The 22,004-nt window shown below is 42.2% G+C and overlaps 1 protein-coding gene across 4 annotated transcripts in view; it reads right to left on the bottom strand.

The window, feature by feature from the left end:
* The window catches only part of LOC127395161 (transportin-1-like), an 80,108-nt gene that overhangs the window by 24,313 nt on the left and 33,791 nt on the right, over nt 1-22,004 (bottom strand). For all 4 annotated transcript variants that reach the window (XR_007891739.1, XM_051641652.1, XM_051641651.1 and 1 more), the window contains exons 6-11: nt 21,105-21,238; nt 18,207-18,288; nt 17,408-17,530; nt 11,736-11,854; nt 1,831-1,891; nt 1,005-1,161 (exon numbers count right to left, since the gene is read on the bottom strand). Coding sequence is in view for 3 of the 4 variants with exons in the window: in XM_051641652.1 (XP_051497612.1) it covers nt 1,005-1,161; nt 1,831-1,891; nt 11,736-11,854; nt 17,408-17,530; nt 18,207-18,288; nt 21,105-21,238 (676 nt within the window). In the remaining variant the exon portion in view is untranslated. The remainder of the gene's footprint in view (nt 1-1,004; nt 1,162-1,830; nt 1,892-11,735; nt 11,855-17,407; nt 17,531-18,206; nt 18,289-21,104; nt 21,239-22,004) is intronic.

Here is a 22,004-nt window from a genome sequence, read left to right on the forward strand (position 1 = left end):
TTTCAGATAAAACTGTTTCAGCTTTTTACTAAAGGTAGGCCCCCATATTTAGTTACCAGGTCTCATTAGTAAGCAATGCTGATAATTGTCAGGCTGTGCTGATGTTTATCTCTTCTTCAAATTGCAAGTCAAATATAGAACACCAGACAAGAAGTAGGGCACACAATTCTGAATTTTAGATAATTCAAATTCTCTCAAGTCTAGATAACATAAATGAAAATATATTTCATAACAGTTGTGTTCTCTCACTTTCCTAGTCAGCTTTAGCTTCCTCACCATCTTAACTAAAGCTGTGGACCCCAGGGCCTCTGTCATTTCATCCGTTTTTCAGAAAAATACATATTTAATTCTGCAATCTCTACACTCAACCGTAAGAACAGCATTACTATTCTAAAACTATATAAAAAAGATACTTTACAAATAGCCTATTTGTGCTAATTTTCTTCTAAAATAAATAATAGTAATTTTAGAAGTTTAGATATATTGTTTGATCCATAAGCTCCAAGGTACATTCATCTGTACTACATCTAACTACTGGTAATGTCTGTCAGTAGCATAATGGAAAAAAAAAAATCAAGCACACAAACCAGATTTAGAGGGAAGACTGAAGTAAAAGAAAGCATTATTAAGCTTCCCCAAGCTAAGAACAATGTGTAAGACTTTCTAAAATAAAGAGGCGATCCATGATTTGTTTTATCGTGTAGAATTAAAATTCAAAATCCAAAGCTTCTGTTGAATGGCATCCAGTAGTTGTTTGCAGCTCTACCAGCCATATTTGAAGAAGTAAGCTTACACATGGCTAGCTTTTGTCAATACAGTTACATAGCCAAAATGTCAGCTGAAAGACTCCCCTTCTGCCCCAACTACCAATTATATCAACAGATAGTTCTTTTTCTATTCAAAAGCAGTCTCAGCATTCCTACACACAAACTTCTCTTTTTTATGTTTCTTGTATTATGCAAGTAGCTATATTTTAAAACATTTTACATATTACTTTAACATACTTAAATTCCAGTCAGAAATAGTATCATCATCATCATCATCATCATCATCTTCAATACCATCTTCTTCATGTTGCTGAGCTACCGTCCGTGAACGATGAAAACGAGGTCTTATGTCCTGCTCATTATCTGGAATAGCTTCATCTTCTTCAACATCCCCCTGTTAAAATGTTTTATCAGATAAACCAGTGCAACTATATTGCTCAAGGAAGTTAAGAATGTAGTGCAAATTTTAGTTCAAGATTTCATAAGTATATTAAAGATTCACATCTCATTTTGTGCTGCCCAGCTAACTAAAAATGCCATTGTTCCTGCATTCTGCTATGGTATTTACCAGAAAAAAATACAGGAAAACAGAAGCAAGAGAGGTAAGCTCAGACAAAAGCATGAAATATCCTTCTTGTAATGAAATTATTCTTGAAGGAATTAATTAGAAGGAAGAAGAAAGAAATTCTAGTACACACACATATTCTAACATGTTGTGATGGAAAAAGCTGTGCAGTTCAAGCTAGAAGGGCATTAGAATTAATTCTGAAATTTTTTTTAGGCTGCATTGTTGTAGTAATTAACGGGTAAATGTATCCCAGCCCTGGGATGGGATGGGTGGGAGGGGACAGGGGCAAAGCAGAAAAGCTCACATTTTCCAACAAAAATGGCAGCAGTCACATTTAGTTTTTGTAACAGCACACCTTGCTCCAGAAAGCTAAATCTCCATTGAACAGATGGCAGACAAGATGTAGCCTACCAGCTCAATCATTCTGATTTAGAAGTCAGAAGCTAACCAGGTATTTTTACTGAGTTAAAAAAAAAAATATATATCAATGCTTACCTTCAACAGAATAATATCAATCTCTGAATATTTCATACCATTTACCAGCACAGGTATCAATCTACAAAAAATATTGATACATGTCAAGAAAGAAGACCCTGGTAATTACAGACCTGTCAGTCTCACTTCAGTGCCTGGTAAAATTATGAAGGTTATTCTGGGATTTATTGAACAACACTTGAGACAATGCAGTCATTGGTCATAGCCAGCACGGGTTCACAAGGGGAAAGTCCTGCTTAACCAACCTAAATTTTTTTAATGACAAGTTCACCCATCTAGTTGACCAAAGGAAGCCAGCAGATGTAGGGTTTTTAGATTTTAGCAAAGCTTTTGATACTGTCTCTCAAAGTAACCTTCTGGACAAGATGCCCAGCATACAGCTAGACAAGTCCATAATATGATGAGTGAGCAATTGGCTGATGAGTTGGGCTCAAAGAGTTATAGTAAATGGGGTTACATCAGGCTGGTGGCCAGTCACCAGTGGGGTTCCCCAGGGCTCAATTTTAGGGCCAGTGCTTTTCAATGTTTTTATAAGTGATCTGGACACAGGAATCCAATGTAGGTTAAGTTTGCCAAAGATACTAAACTAGGAGGAGTTGTTGACTCCCTCAAGGATAGAGAGGCCATACAGAGAGATCTGGATAGGCTAGAGAGCTGGGCAATCACCAACCATGTGAAATTTAACAAGAGCAAGTGCCGGATTCTCCATCTTGGACAGACTGATCCTGGGTACACGTACAAGTTAGGGGACAAGAGGCTAGAGAGCAGCCCCATGGGAAAGAGCTCTGGGGGTTTGGGTTGATGGCAAGTTGAACACAAGTCAGTGTGCCCTGGCAGCCAAAAGGGCCAACCATGTCCTGGGGTGCATTAAGCACAGTGTCACTAGCTGGTTGAGGGAGGCAATTGTCCCATTCTACACTGCACTGGTGTGGCAGTCTACAACTTCCTAAAGGGGTGCAGTGGAGGGGGAGGAGCTGATCTCTCTCTGGTGACCAGCAATAGAACACAAGAAAATTGAATAAAGCTGCACCAGGGGAAGTTCAGATGAGACATTAGGAAAAGGTTCATCAGTGAGAGGGTGGTTGGTCTCTGGAACAGGGAAGTGGTCATGGCATCAAGCCTGTCAGAGTTCAAGAAGCATCTGGAGGGTGCTCTTGGTCAATATAGTTTAATTTTAGGTAGTCCAGCAAGGAGCAGGGAGTTGGGCTCAATGATCCTTATGGGTCCCTGCCAATTTGAGATATTCTATGTAAATAAAACAAAGCAAACTGGTTTTCAGTTTGACTGACAGCCAGCTGAGCATTAGACGGCAGTGTGCCCAGGTGGCCAAGGCAGCCAACAGCATCCTGGCCTGCATCAGAAATAGTGTGACCAGCAGGATCAGGGAGGTGATCCTGTCCCTATACTCAGCCTTGGTGAGGCTGCACCTCAAGTACCGTGTGCAGTTTTGGACACCACAGTATAGGAAGGACATTGAGGTGCTGGAGAGGGTGCAGAGAAGGGCAATTAAAGCTGATTAGGGGTCTTGAGAACCAGCCTTATGAGGAGAGGCTGAGGGAGCTGGGGCTGTTCAGCCTGGAGAAGAGGAGGGGCTGAGGGGAGACCTCATTGCTCTCTACAACTACCAGAAAGGAGGTTGTAGTGAGGCAGGTGTTGGCCTCTTCTCCCTAGTGACTAGCGATAGGACAAGAGGAAATGGGGTCAAGTTGAGCCAGGGGAGGTTCAGATTGGATATTAGGAAAAATTTCTTCACATAAAGAGTGGTGAGGCATTGGAACAGGCTGCCCAGGGAGGTGGTGGAGGCACCATCCCTGGAGGTGTTAACAAAACAGGTAGAGGTGGTGAGCTTACGTAGATACATGGAATGGAATATCTCTGGCCAATTTTGCTGTCTAACTCAGCCTCCTATGGGGGGGTCATAGATCTCCCCATAGTGCCTGAGCCAGTAGAGCAAAGACATGACCTTGGAGTCCCAGCAACAACAAAAACAATCCAGTTTTTGTTATCAGTCTTAGCTGGAACGCTTTGCTAGTTAAAAGAAAGCTTACTGAAGGAAAAAAAAATCCGTAAAAGGAAAAGTGGCTTCATCCTAGCTCAAACCAGGACAAGGTGGTGTTTCAGGAGATGGTTTAGTGGTTAGGGGTTGTAGGGCAGACACTCGGATTTGATGATTCTATGATTCAGACACCTGGGCCATAATTTTGGTTGTAACCCCCCTCCAACAAAAATAAACCAACCAAAAAATCCCAAAGCAACAAAAACTTAACCTGATAACAAAAGCTAGTACCTTAACCATACTACATTTCATGAGGTTCATCAATACTTTGTAATCTAAAAAAAGCATTAATTTCTAAGCAGAGGTAGCCAGATGGCACAACAGTTTTACACTTTAAAACCAGGATATTCTACATGGCGAAATTTATTCTTAAGCACTTTTCAGAAATTAAGTCTAAAGCTTTTCAGTATGAATGTCAACTCCCAAAATATGCCTGTTAAACAACTTACTAAGTTGGCTCTCATGAATAGTATTTGTTACTTTATTTATCCTGTGGCTGAAGACTCTACCCCACTGCTCATAAGGATGGAAGTCTAACTACATTAAGCCCTCCTATCCTTTTGTGATTACTTCCAGTATCAACCCTTAAGACAAATCCCCAATATTGCAGAGATCTTGATATTAGTTAAGTCATTAGCCTATATTAGACCTTGTCCTGGTTTGAGTCAGGATGTAGCCACTTTTCCTTTTACTGATTTTTTTTTTCCTTCAATAAGCTTTCTTTTAACTAGCAGAAAGTGTTACAGCTGGAACTAATAACACTGGAATGTTTTTGCTACTGCCAGGACTTCAAGGTCGCATCTTTACTCTGCCAGCTCAGGCATTACCAGGAGATCTATGACCCACCCAAAGGACTGAGTTAGACAGACAGCAAAATTGGCCAGAGATATTCCATTCCATATATCTATGTAAGATCAGAGGAAGGTCAGAGATCACAGAAGACAACTTCCTTCCTGCTTCTTCTCCCCTTCTCTTCCATCCATGGCCGGTGCCCGGGGAGGACTCCGTCCATCCATCACCATTGACCCCTAGGCTCAAGCTCTCCTGACCCTCATCACTCTGTGCTTTCTCCAGCAGCAGTCTGGAACTTTTCAGGACTGTTTGCAGCTAAGGAGATGCTGTGGGAGTTGCTGGGGGTGTGGGGAGGCAAGAGGATTTTGCACATACCAGAACATATTTTTATATTATTGTATATATTTTCTTTTATCATTAGTGTTTAATTAAAGCTGTGTAGTTTAGTTTTTAATCCAGCCAAGTCTCTCTTTCTCTCCCTCTGTCCCTACCTGGGTGGGAGGGGGAGGGGATCGAGGGCATTGTTGTCAGTTCTGAGTCAAACGGTGAAAACCATATACTGGCGCCCAACGTGGGGCTCGATTTTAAGCCCAGATTATACATTTTCATTAATTGGGAGTGTTCAAAATTCCCACTCTGATGGGAGGAATCCCTCAGATAGCAATGGGAAATAATTCTGCTGAATTTCATGATGGGTTGAAAACTGAACAGACACTTGCTGCAATGAATCTATTTGACCTTTTTCCAAACATGCAATTGTACATGTGGTATGTAGCCAAGGGCATACTGCTCTGTGTAGCTGCTCTTCTGATTGTTTCATCTACAGAGCTGTAGCCATATTCAACCATATAATTACCAGCTTAGTGATCCTAGGGGTTATGATATTGATATTTATGGGGGCACTGTATGTGTACAGTTACAGGACAAATCCTAAAGCGAAAGGAACAGTCCATCTTGGCAACAGCACTAACAGGTTCAGTTTTACCTCTCCATTTTCTTTCAAGCTGAATCTCCCAGCTCTTGATCTGAATAGCATTGTTGGAGTAGGGATGCTTCTGCTGAATGTTTATAATGTAGCGTGGATATGTAGGGTGAAGTGTTGCTCCACTCACTGCCAATCCCGCACGGGCAATGCTGCTGTCACTGTTGCTGCTGCCACCACCACTGCTGCTGAGACAACCACTGGTACCGATACAAAAAGAGCTGCCTCTGCAAGTGCTGCTACAAAAACAACTGCTTCTACAAAGATTAAATTCACTCCCTTTCACAACAAGCTAGTTTATCCTGTGACCAGGAGCAAGGCAAAGGCAAAATGCTCCTCCCTTTTCACCCACTCACATCTGAGACATCCAGAGTGTCTTCAGGCAACAACAGAGACAGAAATTGAGGAAGCAGAGGATTCTAAATCAGATGATGGACCAGGTACCTCTCAAACAGATAAAAAATCAGACCACTCCCAAGCAGATAAAAGAGCAGGCCCTCCTCTATCAGATGACGACAATGACCTTGTCTGGCCTTTCTCTATGAAGAAACTGTGCCTCATGAGAAAGGGCTTCACCAGCACTGATGGTGAGGGAATTCTTCCTTGGTTGCTCCGATGCTTTGATAGTGGAGCTGAAACCTATAATGTGGACGAGAGAGAAGAGAAGCAGTTGGGATCCCTGGCCAGAGATGCTGGTATTGACAGAGCACTTAGTAATAAGGTGGGAACTACCACCCTGTGGGACTGACTTCTTTCAGCTGTAAGGAAGAGATACCCCCACAAGGGTGACATCGAATGGTGCTGAAGCAGAACACCAACTCTTGAGAAAGCCATCACGTATTTGAGAGAAATAGCTGTGCGAGAGGTGATCTACGATAAAGATGGACTTACAAATCCTGATGACGTTCTGTGCGACACACAAATGTTCCAGAGGTTTGCACAGGCTGTACCAGCAGTACATGCCCATATATTCTCCTTCATGGGATCCTTTAATTACCCAGCGAGCTCAAATAGGAAGCCCTAATCGTCCAGGAATGCTAGAAGTTATTACAGACTGGACAGAAGGCACACACTTTGGAACGCCGCCATGAGAACTGGTGAGATGAGCTCGAGAAGCTCCACCATATGACCATCTACCAGGGAAACACTGAGAAACATTTGCTCTGTTCACTGATGGTTCCTGTCGTCTTGTAGGGAAACCGCCGGAGGTGGAAAGCTGTTGTTTGGAGTCCTGCACGACTTGCTGCTGAAGCAGCTGAAGGAGAAGTTGAATTGATTCAGTTTGCAAAGGTAAAAGCCATCCAGCTGGCTTTGGACATTGCCGAGCAAGAGGGGTAGCCAAGACTCTATCTCAACACTGACTTGTGGATGGCAGCAAATGCCTTGTGGGGTTGGCTAAAGCAGTGGCAGCAGAACAACTGGCAGTGAAAAGATAAACCCATTTGGGTTGCTGAGCTGTCGAAAGACATTGCAGCTCGGGTGGAGAAACTGGTTGTAAAAGTGCGTCATGTAGATGCACACGTGCCTCTGAGTCAAGCCACTGAGGAACATCGACACAACCAATGAGCAGATGAGGATGCTCAAGTGTTCCAAATAGACTTAGACTGGGAACACAAGGGTGAACTCTTCCTGGCTCAATGGGCCCATGACACTTCAGGTCATCAGGGCAGAGATGCACCATACGGATGGGCTTGTGACCGAGGGGTGGACTTAACCATGGATGCTATTGCACAGGTGATCCATGACTGTGAGATGTGCACTGCAATTAAGCAAGCAAAACAGATGAAGCCTTTGTGGTATGAGGGGAGGTGATCCCTATCCATAAGCTGATCAGGCAATTGGAGAACCAAGGAGTGATCAGCAGGACTCATTCACCCTTCAGCAGTCCTGTCTGGCCAGTGCAAAAGCCTGATGGCGAGTGAAGGCTGACAATGGACTATTGTGGCCCGAATGAGGTTACACCACTGCTCAGTGCTGCTGTGCCGGACATGCTAGAACTTCAGTATGAGCTGGAGTCAAAAGCAGCCAGGTGGTGTGCCACTCTTGACATTGCTCATGCCTTTTTCTCTATTCCTCTAGCACCAGAATGCAGGCCACAGTTTGCTTTCACCTGGAGGGGAGTCCAGTACACCTGGAATTGACTGTCCCAGGGGTGGAAACACAGCTCAGCCATTTGACATGGACTGATCCACACTGCACTGGAGAAGGGTGGAGCTCCAGAACACCTGCAGTACGCCGGCAACATCAACCTACACGAGAGATCCAGTTCCTGGGAATCAGGTGGCAAGATGGATGTTGCCAGATCCAAATGGACGTGATTAACAAAATAACAGTTATGGCCCCACCATCTAACAGTCTGAACAGGGCCAGACATCAAAAATGTGCTCTACACTACAGCCGAGTATGGTCCTATCAGGCAACGGTCCTACCTGGAGCCTCTGGCGGAAAGCACCAGGGGAGACTCGAGGTCAACCCCTGGGATTCTGGAACTGGACCTATAGAGGTTCTGAGGCCAACAACACGACAACTGAAAAGGAGATACTTGCAGCATATGAAGGAGTTAGAGCCGCTTTGGAAGTGATCAGCACTGAAGTGAGCTCAAATAGGAATGACTAATCATCCAGGTATCGTACAAGCAATGACAAACTGGCCAGAAGGCACACACTTTGGAATGCCATCACAAGAAGTGGTGAGACGGGCTCAAGAAGCTCCACCGTATGATCATCTCCCAGAGACTGAGAAACATTTGCTCTTTTCACTGATGGCTCCTGTCATCTTGTAGGGAACCGCCGGAAGTGGAAAGCTGCCGTGTGGAGTCCTACATGACTGGTTGCACAAGAAGCTGAAGGAGAAGGTGAAACGAGTCAGTTTGCAGAGGTCAAAGCCATCCAGCTGGCTTTGGACATTGCTGAGCGAGAGGGGTGGCCGAGACTCTATCTCTACACTGACTCGTGGACGGCAACAAATGCCTTGTGGGCTTGGCTAAAGCAGTGGCAGCAGAACAACTGGCAGCGAAAGGGTAAACCTATTTGGGTTGCAGCTCGGATAGAGAAACTGGTCGTAAAAGTGCGTCATGTAGATGCACACGTGCCTCTGAGTCGGGCCACTGAGGAACATCGACACAAGCAACAAGCAGATGAGGCTGCTCAGGTGTTCCAAATGGACTTAGACTGGGAACATAAGGGTGAGCTCTTTCTGGCTCAATGGGCCCATGACACTTCAGGTCATCAGGGCAGAGATGCAACATACAAATGGGCTTGTGACCAAGGGGTGGACTTAACCATAGACGCTATTGTGCAGGTGATCCACGACTGTGAGACGTGCAATGCAATTAAGCAAGCAAAACAGATGAAACGTTTGTGGTATGAGGGGAGATGGTCAAAGTACAGGTATGGGGAGGCCTGGCAAATTGACTACATCACACTGCCTCAGAGCCACCAGGGTAAGCGCTATGTGCTTACAATGGTGGCAAGTACAGGATGGTTGGAAACATGTCCTGTGCCTCATGCCACAGCGCAGAACACCATCCAGGGCCTTGAGAAGCAAATCTTGAGTGGCATGGTACTCCAGAAAGAATTGAGTCAGACAATGGGACTCATTTCAAAAACAGTCGTGTGATTGCCTGGGCTAAAGAGCATGCTATTGAGTGGATATACCATATTCCATACCATGCACAAGCCTCAGGGAAGATGGAAAGGTACAATGGAATGTTAAAAGCTACCTTTAATGGAATGGGTGGAGGAGTTTTCAAAAACTGTGACAAAAATTTGGCAAAGGCCACTTGGTTAGTTAACACCAGGGGATCCATCAATCGGGCTGGTCCTGCTCAGTCAGACCTTCTACATACAGTATATGGGGATAAAGTCCTTGTGGTATGTGAAAGGGGAAAAGTGTTTGCGTTCTTCCTGCTTCGGGTAAAGGCACATCTGTCCAGGGTGTTGCTGTTGCTTAGGGACCTGGACATACCTGGTGTGTGATGATGGAGGATGGTTTTTCTGGTTTGGCTTGGTGGGTTTCTTGGTAGTGGGGGAAGGGCCACAGGAGTGGCTCCAGTAAGAAGTTGAGAAGCTCCCCCTGCTCCAAAACCAGGCAAGGAGCCATTAGAGGGACAATAGATGCGCCTCCTCAATTAACATACAAAAGAACCGATATTAACACCTGAGCAGGGAAGCACTTAGGGGAGAAGAGCTGTGCTGGAGAAGGGGAGCAGTGCTGGTGGTTGGTGAGGAAGAAGGTGCCCTAGCAGAAGTTTCCCTGCAACCCACAGCGAGATGGCAGGCTGTCCCTGTGCACTCATGGAAGAACATGGTGGATCATTCCCTGGGGGCACCAGGAAGGGTGAACTTGGCCAGTGGATTTGCTGCCAGTGGACTCTGATTATGCAGCTTTGGAAGACCCCAGTGCCAGGGGAGTTGGCAGTTCCCGAAGCATCCCATGACTCTGTGAGAAGCCCACGCTGGAGCAGCTTGCTCCAGACCTCGTGGGAAGGACTCATGAAGGAGAGGTTCGTGGAGGACTCTCTCCCATGGGAGGGACCCCATGGGGAAGCAGGGCAGGACTGTAAGGAATCCGTCTTCCTGAGGAGGATGGCGTGGCAAGAACCACCAGCCTGTGAAGTGACTCTAAACCCCATCCCCTGTCCCCCTGTGCCGCTGGGGGGAAGGAGGGAGAGAAACTGGGAACAAAGTGATTTGGGCCCAGGAAGAAGGGAGGGGTGGGGTAACATATGCAAGCACTGCTCTTTGTGTTGTCTGTGTCCTGTGTGTGTTTGATTAGTGTGAAATTAAATTATTATTTTTTCCCCAAGTTGAGTCTGTTTTGCCCGGGAACTTAATCGGTGAAGAACCCTCCTTGTCCTTTGTCTCAACCCATGAGCTTTGTCCTTTTCATCCCAGAGTGTGTGTGTTTGTGGGGGGGAACTGAGTGAGCAGCCATGGGGCTGTTCCTTTGTTGTCATGTTGGGCCAAAACCACAACAATGGTGAAGTACAATATGCACCTCAAGGTAATCTGCCTCTAGTGGAGAATCCTTAATTTGACAGTTGGTAAAAGATAGAGCCTACGTGTAATATATATGGTATGGAATAAGAGGTGGAATGTCCTGGTTTGAGGCAGGATGAAGCAAATTTTCCTTTTACTGTTGTTTTTTTTTCCTTCAGTGATCTCTCTTTTAACTAGCAGCAAGTTTTCCAGCTACTGGACTGAGAACGCTAGAATATTTATTTTACTGCTGAGACTCAAAGGTCGCTTCTTTGCTCTGCTGCCGCAGAGGCTACCGAGGCAGAAGAGTCATACCTGTAACTCCCGCAGCAATGAGTAGACTAGATGGACAGCAGAAGTGACCAAAGTATTCCATTCCATATACCTACATAAGCTCAGTGTAAGGTCAAAGATCACAGAAGACAACTTTCTTCCTGTTTCTTCTTCCCTTCTCTTCCATCCATAGCCAGCGTCTGGGGAGGACTCCATCTATCCATCATTGTTGACCCCCAGGCTCATGCATTCCTGACCCTCATAACTCTACCCTCAGCTCCTGTCTGCTCTGCCGCTATCTCTGGCAGTGCCCCAGGACATTTCAGGACTGTTCACAGCTAAGTAGAGTGCCCTGGGAGTTGCTGGGGGTGAGGGAGAGGCAACAGGGTTTTGCACATTCCTGAACATATTTGTACATATTGACAATACACATAGAAGCATTACACAGAGATGCTCACAATAGCAGTTGTCAAGCCAACTGGTACACCAAGGTACACCAGATATTACAGGTAACGTCACATGGAGGTTTGTTTAAGCTTAAGTGCACCTTAGTATACCTTTGCATCCATCTGAGGCTATTTAAACTCAAGGTAAAGTACCAATGGAAGTTTAGGTTGCTTCTGGAGCTGAGTCTGAAATCCTCAGAAGACTTTTCTGTGATGTCTGTGCTACAGCCCTTTTAAATATGCACAGGAACTATCTACAGGAAATCCCTTCTAAGCATACAGAGATTGCTTGCTGTAAGAGTAACCAGGAACAAGTCAACTGAAGTTTAAAGTTGACTATTTCAAAATAACTAGGAGTCATAATTCTTAATACTTACTTAGTAAGATGCCGACATAATACATCTTTACAAATTGGTTGTTCAGCCAAAGTCAGCCAAAACTCACAAGCCTCCAAAGCCACATTTTCATCTTGATCCTGAGTCCTCTGAAGCATATACTACACAATATAAAAAAAAAATTTATTTGTATAAGATATAAGCCTTAAGTACCCAAAAAGAAGCTATCAACATTGCAAAGTGTGCTTGCAAAAACAGACTATGTTACAAAGAGTAATTCAGTTTCTTTGAGGTGAGAAGAAACAGATATAAGAAGCTACTTAAAGCTATGGTGGAATAACCCAAAAGACTTATTTCTTAATGTTAGGTGGTTCAGATTCTAAGTTTCTTCACTGCTTAAGAACATTATTACCAAGAAACTACAGACATGTACTCAAGATAGTAAACTGCAGTTTCCTGAGAACAGTTTGGGTTTTTTTAATTATTTTACCACCCCCCTTTACCTTTATACCCTATACACTTAGTAAGATGGAAATACTTTTTATATCCAGCACCATAAAAAAGCTTCCCCTTCAAATCTTGATTACCTGACAGAATGCAATTAAGTAGAACCCATAACAGGGAAGAAAAGTCTTACTTTTTTCTAGCATGAATGGTAATTCATATATTCAATATCAAATTTTTAAGCTTACTGTTAAAATTTAATCCTCCTTAAAAAATAATCAAATACCTACGTAAACAGAAAGCCTAAGTATACCACAACTACATCAGTTTCTTATACAGAACTGCCAGAATAATTTAGGAAGGATGGTTGCAACTTCCAAAACAGTAATTTCTGCATTCTTCCATGCCAGCCCTTATTTCTGAAGCAGCTGGTTCTTCCACTCATTTTAGAAGCCTCATGTAAGTCCATGCAGCTAACTTTCCTCACTCATGGATTTAAAATGAGCAAATGTAAACCTTCAGATTACCATTTTATTCTCAAAATCAAATAGAACAGGGTGACCTATGTTATCCTTACACATTTCAGAGATGCAAGATTTGCCACAAACACACCCCCTCCTACAGAATTGCACTAAATTGCAAGTGTTTCCTAAAGGGTCACTATTGTGATTAAGAACCCATGGTAACAGAAATACTGCTCTGAGTTGTCAACAGATTACAGGTTGGAAAAGTTGAAAAATGTCCCACCCATGGCAAGCAAGGCTTCATTAATGCACCTGAAGTGATTCTGCATTTTTCCCCAGAGGGCTTGAAAATCCACTATTTTGTTGTATCCAGTTTTTTGTCAGAAAGTCAAAAACAGAACGACAAAGTATTCTCTGTTTGAAGGTGCTTCTTACACTGTAATTTCCTCTTTAAGTATTACAGTATATGCTCCATGAAGCTCTTCAAGGAGTTAATAAATAGGACCCTCTGGGAAATGGCCCTCAGGGACAAGGGAGCAGAACAGAGCTGGCAAATCTTTAAGGATGCTTTCCATAGACCACAAGAGATCTCAATTCCCAGGTGTAAGAAATTGGGCAAGGAAGGCAAGAAACCAGCATGGCTGAGTCGAGACCTGCTGCTCAAACTAAAAGGCAAGATGGAACTACACAGACAGTGGAAGCAGGGACAGGTATCCTGGGAAAAGTATAGGGGTGTTGCCTGGTTGTGTAGGGACAAGATCAGGAAGGCCAAGGCCCAATTCAGCTGAACTGGGCAAGGGATGTAAAGAAGGGCTTCTACAGGTATGTAAACCAGAAAAGAAAGGTTAAAGAAAGCATACCCCCCTGATGAGCAGCAGTGGTGAACTAGTAACAACCGATGAGGAGAAGGCTGAGATTCTCAATGACTTTTTTGCCTCAATCTTCACTGGCAACCCGTCTCCTCACGGCTCTCAAGTTGATGGTCCACAAGACGGAGACCAGGGAGACGAAGTCCCTCCCACCGTAAGCAAAGACAAGGTTCATGACCATCTGAGGAACCTGAAGATATACAAGTCCATGGGACCTGATGAGATGCATCCCAGAGTCCTGAAGGAATTGGCTGATGTAGTTGCCAAGCCACTCTCCATGATATTTGAAAAGTCATGGCAGTCAGGTGAAGTCCCTGGTGACTGGAAGAAAGGAAACATTACACCCATTTTTAAAAAGGGTAGAAAGGAGGACTGGGAACTACCGACCTGTCAGCCTCACCTCTGTGCCTGGGAAGATCATGGAACAGATCCTCCTAGAAGCTCTGACAAGGCACATAGAGGACAGGGAGGTGATTCAGGAAAGCCAGCATGGCTTTACTAGGGGAAAATCCTGCCTGACCAACCTATTGGCTTTCTACAACCATGAGACTACATCAGTGGACAAGGGAAAAGCAGTGGATGTCATCTATTTGGACTTCTACAAGGCCTTTGACACAGTCCCCCACAACATACTTCTCTCTAAGTTGGAGAGATATGGGTTTGATGGGTGGACTGTTCAGTGGATAAGGAATTGGCTGGATGGTCACATCCAGAGGGTATTGGTCAATGGCTCCATGTCCAGATGGAAAATGGTGACAAGTGGTGTCCCTCAGGGGTCCATACTGGGACCAGTGTTGTTAAATATCTTAATTAACGATATTGACAGTAGCATTGAGAGCACCCTCAGCAAGTTTGCTGATGACACCAAGCTGGGTGGTGTAGTCGATATGCCAGAGGGATGGGATGCCATTCAGAGGGACCTGGATAAGCAGGAGAAGTGGGGTCAGGTAAAGCTCATGAGGTTCAACAAGGCCAAGTGCAAGGTCCTGCACCTGGGCTGGGGCAACCAGATACAGACTGGGGGAAGATATGCTAGAGAGCAGCCCTGTGGAAAAAGACCTGGGGGTACTAGTGGATCAAAAGCTGGACATGAACCACCAATGTGCAATTGCAGCCCAGAAAGCCAACCGCATCCTGGGCTGCATCGAAAGAAGTGTGGCCAGCAGATCAAGAGAGGTGATTCTGCCCCTCTATTCTGCCCTGGTGAGACCTCACCTGGAATACTGCATCCATCTCTAGAGCCCCCAACACAAGGATGTGGACCTGTTGGAAAGGGTCCAGAGAAGGGTAATGAAAATTATCAGAGGGCTGGAGCAACTCTCTTATGAAGACAGTCTGAGGGAGTTAGGGTTGTTCAGCCTGAAGAAGAGATGACTCCGGGGGGACCTTATAGCGACCTTGCAATACCTGAAAGGAGCCTATAAGAAGGCTGGGGAAGACCTGTTCACAAGAACATGTAACAATAGGACAAGGGGTAATGGTTTCAAGCTAGAGGAGGTTAGATTTTGGTTGGACATAAGGAAAAAGTTCTTTAATATGAGGGTGGTGCATCACTGGAACAGGTTGCCTAGAGAGGCGCTGGGGGCCCCATTCGTGAAGACATCCAAGGTCAGGCTTGATGGGGCTCTGAGCAATCTGTTCTAGTGTGAGATGTCCCTGCTTATTGTAGGGGAGTTGGACTAGATGACCTTTAGAGGTCCCTTCCAACCCAATACATTCTATGATTCTAAGTTAGATAGTAGTACATTGAAAAAACTACTTACACTCAGTGGTATAAGATAGCCATATACACAGCCTCAAAAACATAGAATGGGAAGGGACACCTTCCATTAGATCAGGTTCCTCAAAGCCCCATCCAACCTGGCTTTGAACACTTCCAGGGAGGGGGCACCCATAACTTCTCGGGGCAACCCGTTCCAGCATCTCACCACACTCACAGTAAAGAACTTCTTCCTAATATCCAATCGAAATCTACCCTCTTTCAGTTTGAAACTGTTACCCCTCATCCTATCGCTACACTCCCTGATAGAGTCTCTCACCATCTTTCCTATAGGCCCCCATAGTAAGAACAGTGATTCTAGTAACAAAGTGTGGGAAGATTATTTTAAGGCTTTTTTTTATATTACCATGCCAAATTTTAATAAATACTTTTAATTATAAGCTATAAAGCTCTATTGACTTTAGGCAATGGAAATAGTTGCTTCATAACAATAAATAGCATGGGAAACAAAATAGCACAGGAAGATTATTCAGAACTGGTCTGTGTACTCTAACAGACTGTGTTGTGTCAGCCTTATGTCAAGCCATCAAGAAAAGAATATCATGATACACAAATCATTAAGAACATATCCTCTGTAGTAGTAAGAGACATCTGAAGAAAGTAACAGGATGCACACAATCTTATGACTTCAGCAACAAGCTGAGTTTCTGTGTTATGAAGTTATCAATACACTATTCATTCATTACAAGTAATGTCATTATGCACTGTAAAATAAAAAGTCAGAAGGTCTAATGAGAAAGATATTAGGAGCCACATGTTTGGCTAAATATGCTCTATGAACATACAAGTGCAATCTAATAACTGAAACCTGTTAGGTCAGTCTACTCTGACATATCCTGTTGTCATGTTCACAGACAAAGCAAGGAAAATAAAAAAACACACCACAAACACACACACACCTGCTTCTGCTCACCTGGCAGTACATGTTCAAAAAACCCACTGAAATCCAAACTCAACCATTCCTACATGGTCCAGGAACTTAGCATGAAAGCTAATACTAAACCTGTCTGCTTTAAAAACATGATGCTAGCCAAGACCCCCTGTCTTAAGAATATTAACGATCCGGTAGTGATTCTAACTACTTTAAAAGTGATTCTCCATAAGCATAAAAAAACACGTGGATACAAATTTTTCTTTTTAAGACTTCCTTCAGTTAGAGCAGCCACCATCAGCATTCAGCTTGGAGGTATTCAAGCTTCAAAGGGGCAAAACCAGACTCATTAGAATGTTGAAGAGAAGGGTTGGGGGATCTCATCCAGTCAGTTCTGGAATATTACATTTGCACATACCAATATGTATACAGAACCAGGAAAATTGGTAATGGTAGTCCCAAAACCAGGGGGAGGGAACTAAACTTTGTTATAGAACAAAAATTTGCTACTACTGTCTTTTGTAGATAAGTAGTCTAGTAATAGTTTTCCCAAGAGCAAAATGCCAGATAGAATGAAAATACAATCTTGATCTTCTGGTTGGGGACATAATTTCTACCCGCAGAAGTTCCTTACTGATCTTAGGAGGGTGAAGAGACAGAGGAGTTATCACTTGTTGACAATATAATCTCCAAAGCTTTATTCTCTCTCTCAAAAAAACACCCCAAACCCAACCAAAGAGAAAAGTCACTACGTACCAACAATCCCTACTTGTCGTGTGTTAAATGAGGACATTTTTGCCAGTGTTGGTGTCATGGAATTCCAGACAACAATAGGAAGACTAGATAGCAAGCCAAGGCTGTCATGGTTCACCTCCATTTTATGTCTCCCTAATGTCTTTGTCCAGGAGCAAAAAAACAAACCAAAACATGTTGTCTGGACCTAGCCCTTATAGAATATGACACTGGGTTATGACCCACTTGTTTACATGAATTCTGCATAAGAAACATACTGATTTTAGCTATATTTCCAGTCTAGCAAGTAGTGTATGTAAAGGCTGCCTAGAAACTGCCAGTATTTCCCAGAAATATGCCATATGCATTGTCTGTCAAATACAGTGTCAAGTTGGCAATTAGCTAAAAAGAAACTTTTGCAACCTTGATCTTGAAGGAAAATGAAGAGTAGGCAAGCGCAAGAATAACATACCCATTCTGATGAATGCTTTTAATTTGTTATTATTTCTGCAACCCCAAACGTTTCAGCATACAATCTGGGAAGTGAGACTCACCTCAACTATATTAATCATGTGAGGAAGCAGGCGATCCATTCGAACTTCCAGTAACATTACCAGAGCACGGCAAACGTTTTTGCGTACTTCAGGCTCCTCATCACCAGCCAGTGCAAAAAGATTCTGTTGGAATGTAATATCAGTTGAAAAGCCTCAATTTTTTTATTTCAACTTCTATTTAAATTTACATTACTGACAAACTAAGATATTCCAACATGTACTTCTATACCCTCCCACCCCTCAGAATACCGTATTATTTCTTGAACACATATGGTTTAGCAAGTGAACTCTTCAGACTCTCAATGTGTATTGTTACCCAGTGTTTTGGTCATGTGTACATTAGATAAAATAACATTATTTCCTGAATTATAATTTTTCCCTAAACATTAATGGAGTTCTGAAGCTAGAAAACTCCTTCAGTATGTAACAGCAGCAAATAAAATACTCTAGATAACCTAAAATATCACCCTCCTAATCCACATTCAGTATTAGTATTCAGAGAGACCCATCATCCAGACTCAGTGACATGATGATCTCTGTACTTATCTCTCCATTACAGGTGAGACTGCTGCCAGTACCTTAATGCAATAAGAGTTTATTTATGAAAAGGAAGCATCTTTCAAAATACTATTTTTTTGGGCTGGGAGAGTGCTTCTACTAATCTGAGTGTAAGTATACAGAATGAACTTCAATCCATGGGGATTGAAGCTAAGAATAGGAAGCTAGCAATGTAGCGTTTTGAGGTAGCAGTGGTTGTAAAACATTATTCAAAGCCCCCCAACCAAGAATGCACACTCACCTCAATAAAAGAATCTATGTGCAACATAAGAGCTTGAGTTCTACTGATGATAAATTGATTGACACATGCAACAGCATGAGACCTACAAATGGAACAGTTAAAATACACATTTTTCATTACTTAAACATTTTCCAAACTGTACATAGGCATCAAAATCATTAGGAAGCAAATCACATTGTCCAAGCATCTAGAGGCAAGAGGGAACAAATCTGCACATCTATATTGTTACCAAGAAAAATTACTATATCACATTTTAAGTACCATCTTATATTCCAGTATATCTAATAACTATTTTAAATTTAAGTATTCAGTATATAAAAACAAGAGCAAGATGACTATACCTGGCACATTTGTTCTGAACAGTATGTAAGGATGTTCTTTTAAAGTATATTATGATTACTGATCTTTTCTGATATTAGCAATTCCATACAAGTCAACATAGGGAAATTTTAGCATACCCTTCTTCACTGATAATTATCAAACTGCCTTTGCAAAATGTTTAATATTTAATGAGACCAAGAAGCATGAGTAATATAGTTGTAGCTTAGAACAAATACGCACTTGCATTAGGATACGTATTAAAACACTTGTGATAGAAACATGCTAAAAGTGAAGAAGTGGTTCTTCTATTCCACTTTATGCAAAGCCATTATTTATAAGTCTTTTTCATTCTCAGAGATATCATAGAATCATAGAATCATTAAGGTTAGAAGAGACCTTAAAGATCATCAAGTTCCAACCCCCCTGCCATGAGCAGGGAACCCTGCCACTAGACCAGGCTGCACAAAACCTTGTCCAACCTGGCCTTAAAAACCTCCAGGGATGGGGCATCAACAACCTCCCTGGGCAACCCATTCCAGTTCCTTACCACCCTTATAGTGAAGAATTTCTTCCTAATATCTAACCTAAATCTCCCTCTCACAGTTTAAAACCATTACCCCTTGTCCTATCACTACCCTCTCTGGTGAAAAGCCCCTCCCCAGCTTTCCTGTAGCTCCTTCAAGTACTGGAAGGCCACTATAAGGTCTCCCTGGAGCCTTCTCTTCTCTAAGCTGAACAGCTCCAATTTTCTTAGCCTGTCTTCACAGCAGAGGTGCTCCAGGCCTTTGATATATAAAAGCTAAATTATGCAAGTAAAGGCACAAGGCAAAGCTACCTTTAACACAGCTACCTTTAAAAGCCTTTGAAGATCCATTCAAGTATTTTTACTAACGTAACTCCAAATGTCAGGTATGTTCAGACATTTCTTGAAAGACAGTCTCATAAAACAGTGTTCAAAAGTTGTCTCTTGACAGTTTTAAATATAAAGTATTTTACTGACACTACTAATATTCTTCATAATTCAGCACTATGCACTGAAACCAGGCCATGGGTCAGCAGGTGATCTGCTTTAAAGTTGAAACTGGTTTATCTATCTCAAAGCCACAAACATCATAGCATACAAAAAGTGAAAGACTGTTCAATGTGATAAGGAAAAAATGAGGTTTCTCTCCATCTTTCCTAGCTCCAATGAAGTATTAAGCTTATCTTTCCACAAGTGCAAGTTCATGCTGTTATATATTTTTCTTGGTGCACATCTATTTTAGGTGAGTTTCTAAATCTTATTGTCGCATATGCTTTGTTTTAGTCTTCACCATCTACTACTGTTGGCAATAATTGCTGCCTCCAAGTTGTAGAATCTTTCAATACAATTTTCAAAAACAAGTTCAAAAACACATTTCACAGAATCACAACTGAATGGTTGAGGTTGGAAGTGACTTCTTGTCTTATCCAATGCCCCTTCTCAAGTAGGGTCACCTAGAGTAGGTTACACAGGACCACATCCCAACAGCTTTTGAATACAAGGATGGACAACCTGTACCAGCGCTTGATCACGCTCACAGTAAGAAAAAGTGCTTCCTGACATTAAGGCAGAACCTCCTGTGGTTCAGTTTTTGTCCATTGCCTTTTGTCCTGTCACTGGGCACCATTGAAAAGAGCCTGGCTTTGTCTTCTTTGCAGCCTTCCTGCAGGTATTTATACACATGGATGAGATCTGCCCTCAGCCTTCTCTTTTCCAGGCTGAATAGTCCCAGTTCTCTCAGCCTTTCCTCATAGGAGAGATGCTCCAGACCCTTGATCATCTTCATGGCCATTTGTTAGACTCCAGTAGCTCCATGTCTCTCTCGTACTGGTGAGCCCAAAACTGGACACAGTACTCTAGGTGTGGCCTCACCTGGAAGGTGAGGGGAAGGATCATCTCCCATGCTGGCAACACTCTAGTCCAGGATACCATTCATCATCTTTGGGGCAAGGGCACATTGCTGTCTTATTTCAGGGTCAAAGCTACCGTTCTTGTTAATAAATATTAGCAATAACAAGTTAATTCTGGAATTTCTCTTCTATCCTATACTTCTGTTAGTTTGGAGAAATTAATACTGTATTAAAGTAAAAATATGTTGAACCCAATTATTTTGATCCAGCTGAAAGACAGAACTTTTTAAGTTATGGTGCAGTTAAAGCAGAAAAAAATTTTCTGCAAGAACTCCGAAACTAATATCAGCAAACGTTTTTTTACTCTCCCAATACTGCATTGCAAAAAGAATGCAAGATAATTCTTTCTAATCAGAATATGAAATTCTCGTAATATGCAAAATCTTACAAGAAACAGTTTGATTTTCAAAGTCGGACAGCTATTAGATTTGGGAGATATATAAAGAGAGGCTAATCCATTAAATAAGCAGATAAGCATGGAAATTACTGATGCATGAAATCTGTGGCTTTTCTTCTCACATTTGCACGTGCAGGATCATTTAAAAAAAATAAGCATGTTTTTTTAACTGTTTTACAAAATATCAACCTTGCTGCTCATGTAAACAAATTTTTAACAGGTAACTTAAGTACAACACCTAAAACTACCTTATTTTTGGACTGCTGTGCTTGAAAAACTGCAAGAATTTAGGTATCATGATATTGAGTGGTCGGTCCAATACATCGCTATCTAAAATTTCAGCAGAATCTTCACATATCTTCTGAAGAGCACCAAATGCACCCTATTGAAAAAAAAGAAAACTGTTTAACACTTTTAAGAAAGCAACATTTCAGGTTTTGTACAGAACAGGCAATTTTAACACAATACCACAGTGAATTAATAAAGTAAATGTAGCAAACAAAACAGGGAGTTAGAACATCCTTAAAGGTTTTTTATTTAAGCACTTCACACTGTCATCTGTAGGCTTCCAAACTGGATGAGTCTATTACACAGAAGTGATAATTTTATTTTTAGCATTCAATACTCATTTATTCAATCATCATTTAAAAAATGCTTAAAAGCAAAATCGTATTTGAAAAATAAATTACAAGTTGCAGAAGCATCCTATTTAATTTCACATGTGATTTTATTTCCCTTAATCATTTGTTATAGGGTAAAACAGAACTCTGGATATTATGGTCAATTTGAGTTTCATTTTCAAATGTTTTTCTTAAGAAAGCAGCACTAAAATACTACATAACAGCATGACATCTTGGACCACTGTCATATCTCTAAAGATTATTTTATAAAAAATGCTTCAAACACTTATGGAGACAGCATAGAGTAATTAAAATTGTGTGATAACAAATTTTTATTTTTTAAAAGTCAGACAAGATTTTTTTCTCCTCATAACTTAAAACAGTTGAGCTGTTTTTGGTTTTTTTTCCTTAATAAAAACTGAACAAAAGAGAGTTCATTTCACACTAGCCTGATATAGCAGGCACAGATCACATTTTCAGATGAAGAAAAATGAACAATGCTTCTTTTAAGACAGACAAAATTCAGGG

Source organism: Apus apus, chromosome W, assembly GCF_020740795.1.
Source record: "Apus apus isolate bApuApu2 chromosome W, bApuApu2.pri.cur, whole genome shotgun sequence".
NCBI classification, from domain to species: Eukaryota; Metazoa; Chordata; class Aves; order Apodiformes; family Apodidae; genus Apus; species Apus apus.